Raw genomic sequence first — 5950 nt, forward strand, 5'->3', positions numbered from 1 at the left:
GGATGGATGGATGGATTGATGATTGATGGGTGGATGGATGGTGGAAGGATTGTGAATGGATGGATAATTCACTCAGGGTTTTATCACTTTCATGGTTTTCTGGGAGTTTAACCCAAATCAGCCCCAAAAGCTGCTTCTCCATGATTGGTTCTGGTTCTGCAGAGAGTAGATTTAAACTAGAAGACCTGAGGTGTCTGGGTGGTTGATACTCTGACAAAAAGTCTGTAATATATCCTGGTGCTAAATCATTCAGTGATGTTAGACTAACAGAAGTATTTTAAACTCTGTTCTCTGAAAGCAAAGGGCCCTAATATGGATCCATTGGGAACCAACCAGCTTTACCACAATGGTTTACCCAGTTTTCCCAATTAAAATAACTTCACTTTAAAGGAGGCAGTTGATTTGTATTTAATGGAGACTGTAGTTTATTGTATTGCCATCTGTGTTTTCCTGCCGTTGACCTGCCGTGGTTGGGGGTATAGAGAGGGTGTGAAAACTTTCTTGTAAATTAAAGGGGGAAAGTTAGGGAACCACTGCTCCAATCCGTGCAATCTCAGTTTGTATTGTGTCAAAAGATGGACACTTTCATGGCTACTTTTTAATAGGGGGTGCAGGCTGATAGATTTCCTCTGATCTGAGTCGACCTATTGGTCCTGGTCCATCCAGCTCCTGTGAGGTAGATCTCTGTCCTGACCTCTCAGCGGTCATCGGAGCCATACTGACAAAAACCTAAATGCCACAACTATCATTCTTGCTCTTAATTAAACTCTGCATTACAGCAAGAAAATATGTGGCGTGTTTGTGTGAAATCATGAAGGTCACCGGTGTTTGTTTACGCTCCCTGTACCCAAGCTAGAGGGGCTTCTGCAGCTGGAGCCTTTCATTAGACGTGACACATGTGGCCAAGGGCGGCCCTTTCTGCTCCTTATTGCTGGCCAGCGGGGGGGAGGATATGCAAAGAAGCTGAGATCTGTGTTGCTGGAAAGTACCGGCATCGTACAGAAACTAAAACATATGTGTTTAAGATGACAGGCAAGGTAAGACTACTGGGTTTCCAGGTGGTTTAATGCATCAAGAAAGACAAGGCATAGAGTGTTAAGAAGAGTCCAAATTGCCTCCTATGTGCGGCACATCTTTATTACCAAACTTCGAGTTCTGTGTTCTTGGACCAAAGGATTTATGTCAGCTGGTTAATAACTAAACAACCGTGAAAGGAAAAGCAGTCCTGGAATGGAGGAGCTGTAATCTCACTGAAATGTGTTTAATCTCAAGGAGGGGAGGTAATCTGTTGAGATGGGCTCACAGAGGCAGCCCATTTATGCAGAAAGACTGTTTCTATTTTAGTGAAGTGCCACCCTGCAGGATGTATTAATCCTGGTTGTGTGGGTGTGTTTGTGCATGTGTGCCGTTCAGGTTCGCAGACACAGAAACAGAGCTGCATATCAGGGATGTTTGCAGTGGAGGAAAGTCTTAGCTGGAAGAGGACGGTGATGGGGCGGACAAGGTGGACATGAAAGGTGTCGGATTGAAGGCAGGATGGATTAGAAAACTCCTGCTATAGATCTTAAACCTTACAGAAGCAACAAGGGCCGCTGAAAAAAAAATCCTTTTCTTTTATTGCAGACGTTTAATCATTCATTAAAAAAATCTATAAAAAATTTTATCCTTCAATTACATTTTTTTCATTCACTATGTTTGTATTTGCCTAGAGCGAAAAACCAAAAGTAAACGTTGCAAAGGACAATTTGTCTCTTATTCAAAATGAAGAAAGGAATAACTAAAAGCCAAGGATCGTGAAACTCTTTTCTAACAGGACTGAACCTTATAGAGTTAATTTTATTTTACTATTGTTGCAAATAAAGAAAACAATATATAAACAATAAAAAATAGCTATCCAGGAATGAAACTTCTCTATTTTCAAATGTTATATCACCAAAGTTTATTATTTCCAAATATTTTACAGATACCTGGTTTTATTGTTTAATTTTATTTTTAAAATTTTTTTATTTTAAATATAATAAATATTTTAAATATTCTAAAAATTAAAAACTTAATTTTAAGTTCTTTTATATTAAAAATTTAAAGGGGAAGACTGTTTTTTTTTACATTGGGCCCTTGATTTTGCGTTATTCCATCATGTTCTACTCACCCTTATTAGTTTTGTGTCATGTGGAGCCGTTCTGAAGATATTCAGTAGGTTATATCCAAGTAAGGTCTTCCTATGGGCAACGACTTGAAGGCACAAACTAAACTGTTCATAATTTATTCTTTATGGTACACCAGCATTCAGAACATGTAGGCGAATTACTGTCCCCCAGACATCCGCGGTTATATTTTTTATATTTCTAGCTTTTAAAAACAAAGTGGAGTGTGTATGACGTCATCCGTGCGCCGGCTACCGTTCATTCATCCTGTTCGCTGAACTGCTGCTAGTTTTCCTCACATGCCTCTAAGATGTCTAGTGCTGCTACCACAGATGATCTCACTCTCCAAATGGAATCGAACAATTCAGATTAGCTAGCCGAATGAATAGAAGCGGTAGAGAGTAGCCGCCTGTGCCGCCTGTGGCCCGGGCTGCTTTACACAACTCCAGTCCGACGCACGGATGACATCATACACAGAAGAAATTGTTATAATATCATATTTTGACCAAAGTATCGTGACACCTATTGTATCGCAATACCATGCCAATATTTACCCCTCCGTATGACAACGCAGACTCAGCAGATGCAAAATAACACTTATGCAATTAGCCTTGAATACAAAAAAGAAGAAAGTGTGTCTCTCAATGGTGCATATCTGTTATAAAAAAGCAGCTGTTCATTGAGTAGTCAGAAATGTTACGTAGTAGTAAGAGTAAAAAGTTCAATGCTATAAAACTATTCCCTAAAAATTAATTTTTTTCAAAAAGTTAGTTAAGTATATGTAACTGAGTAAATGTAACTAGTTACTATCCACCTCTAGTTGCCTCTCTCCAGCAAAGCAATATTTTAGTAACTGGAACATGCTAGAGAGGCTAACCTCTGAATTAGCTTTTCCAACCAGTAGAAAAAAAAACTAGTTAAAAAAACTAGAGAAGAGTGACCAAATTAAACAAATAAATGTCACATTTAGAAACAGACATTAATAATAATGAATAAAAAAATGTTTTTTAAGTATTATTAGAATAACATTTACCTCAATACTGAAACATAATAAATTGATTTGTTAATTAATAAAATCAGGGGCATAGATAGAGATTTATTTGGAAATGGCAGCTTATGACCAATGAGAGCCATTTGCAACACTAATAAAAATCTATCTACACCGATCTTTCCCACTGCATTTCCATGTTTTATGATCAATAATAATCCCCACCCCCACCCCCCACATTACAGCTTCACCTCCAGGGCAAACAGACAGCGATGGGCTTCCAGTCACTGAGATGGAAGGGAGACATCACAACCTCGAAATCTGATGCACGATTTTGAGCCGTAAAATAGAAAATTATTCTGTTTTCTCTTACTTTCCAGCAATTTTAACAGCAGGTTAATTTACAGACCAGATCAAAACTGGAACATATTCAGTTGTTCCCTAAAGAAAAGGATCCATCCATCCATTTTCTGTTACGCTTATCCCTGCTGGGGTAGTGAGGGGTGCTGGTGCCTATCTCCAGCTGTCTACAGGTGAGAGGCGGGTCCACCCTGGACAGGTCACCAGTCCATCGCAGGGCAACACAGAGACAAACAGGACATACAACCATTCACACACACACTAACACCTAAGGAGGATTTAGAGAAGCTAATTAACCTAACAGACATGTTTTTGGGCTGTGGAAGGAAGCCGGAGTACCCGGAGAGAACCCACGCATGCTCAGGAAGAACATGCAAATTCCATGCAGAAACACCCAGGGCCAAGAACCCGGAACCTTGTTGCTGCAAGGCAGCAGTGCTACCCACTGCTTCGCTGAGCAGCCCAAAAGGATTCAAATTCATATAAAGGGTTTTAAGAAGGGTTTGAAAATCTATAAAATATGCTTAAAAGTAGTTTCCTGACAGTGATTGAATGAATTTAGAAAAGCAAACAAAAAACCTAGAAATCAACACTAGTGGGAGTGGACTGAGTGGGTGTTCATGGTGTTGCTTTTGAGTACGGTAGTTCAAATCGAGTAGGTTCTGTTGAGTCATCAGTAGCACGCATTACATGTGGAGGACCTCAAGGCTCCATATTAGGCCCTCTTCTCTTTTCTCTCCATTTATTTCTTCTCAGACCAGTTCTCTGCAAATTTAGTGTTGCCTTTCAGTTTTAGGCTAATGACAGCCGGTAAAAAAGGAAAAGCTCACTTCCTGGATTATAGTGCTGAAGTCAAAGTATGGATATCAGGACAATGATGGTCATATATATTGATGTATTGCTAAGTCAACCCCAATGGCTTTCCTCTGCTATATATATATATACATATATGTATATATATGATCAGTATACATACTGTATAATGATCAGAGCTAAAATTAGCGTGGGCCTGTTTTTTCTTTTAGTAGGAGAGTCATGATAGGTGCATCATCGGGGGGAAAACCTCCACCTTCTATAACTCATCAAAGCCCAATTTTTCAATGACACCCATATTACAGGTGCCTGTAATCCTTTGAATAGAACAGTTTATACAAACACGGGCAAGATCATGAGAGCATATCTAACAAGCTCACCTGGAGTTGATGTCAGTCTGTGGTACCCCTGCTCCTCCCCCACTTCCCCCGCGGGTCTTCTCTAGAGCCAGTTTGGTGAAGATGCCCACCAACACCATGACTGCGACAACACCACATATGATGTAAACAATGAGGTGTGTACGATCCCGGTCCGAATCCCCCTGGCCCTCTGTGATGGTCGCCACTGGCTTCCCGGTGTTGGCCCAGATGGGCGAGTCGTAGTTGGAGCAGATGGTCTGGTCCAGCCTCTGCTGACGGAACTGGCAGCAAAAGCGATAAAAGCATGTGCCGCAGCAGTACAGAAAGACCCCCGCGTTGCAGTTGAATGGTGGGTCCCACTGGCCCATTACATCATAATAACCCTGGCATCGGGTTCCTCCAACTGGTGGGTCATCCTCATCATCACCATCTCCACCACTGGTGGGTGTGGAAAGCCCCGTCTCTGGAGGAGTCACCTGGGTTACGTCCTGATATCTTGGAGATGTCTGGTTGACCACTTTGGTGGGGGTGAGAATGGGGTCGTTCTCCGTGACGGTCGCCAAGGAGAAGGAAGAGTCCTGGGTGAGCGCTGGTTGGCTGACCAGGTAAGAAAGGGAGACGAAGAAGAGAAAAGGGTGTTGGGATGAGAGGCTTGTGGCCGCCATGCTTCTCTGAGAGCTCCTTCCTCCAATGTCCCACCTTCAGGCATTAAACAGGAAGGTGACATTTTAAAGACAGATGGAAGAGAGTTACGATGAAACAAAGGTCACAGACAGGAAAGTGACATTTAGATGCATTGATACAGAAAAATCAAATACATCAAAACAGCTTTGCTTGAGTTTTTATCAATTCAACAAAAAAGACTAAAGTGAGTGACCTCTGGTACCCGCTTTGCCATCTTTAGCTCTTTGCATTCAGGGCTTGTTCATTTTGCATTGTGAATCAGAAATGAAGCAACCCTGTCCTCGCCACAAAGTTGCCGACAAATAGATAGCGTTTATCTAAGTTGCCAGGATAGGACATTAACAGAAAGAATAGAAACCAATTTCTTTGTTTACTGTTGTGATCCTGCAGCAGTAAATGGTTTTAAAACTGACCTAAAAACAAAAATACTGATCCTGATGTGCATATTGATTCTCTAGGCTTATGGAATCAATAAAGAAAAGAGGGCAGCCAATTATTGAAATACCAACGGAAAACTATTTTGCTTATATATATATATGTGTGTGTGTGTGCGTGTGTAAGATGCAGAAAATTACAGCAGCAAATCCTTCATTCTTTATTAT

General features: G+C 41.0%; 1 protein-coding gene across 1 annotated transcript in view; it reads right to left on the reverse strand.

Moving 5' to 3' along the window:
• The window catches only part of LOC107092872 (protein shisa-9-like), a 47665-nt gene extending 42336 nt beyond the window's left edge, over positions 1 to 5329 (reverse strand). The window contains exon 1 of the mRNA XM_015387560.1: positions 4686 to 5329. Coding sequence (XP_015243046.1) covers positions 4686 to 5329 — 644 coding nt within the window. The remainder of the gene's footprint in view (positions 1 to 4685) is intronic.
• Between the last annotated feature and the right edge of the window lie 621 nt (positions 5330 to 5950).

This window comes from Cyprinodon variegatus, unplaced genomic scaffold (assembly GCF_000732505.1).
Source record: "Cyprinodon variegatus isolate N-32 unplaced genomic scaffold, C_variegatus-1.0 Scaffold398, whole genome shotgun sequence".
In the NCBI taxonomy this organism is placed as follows: domain Eukaryota; kingdom Metazoa; phylum Chordata; class Actinopteri; order Cyprinodontiformes; family Cyprinodontidae; genus Cyprinodon; species Cyprinodon variegatus.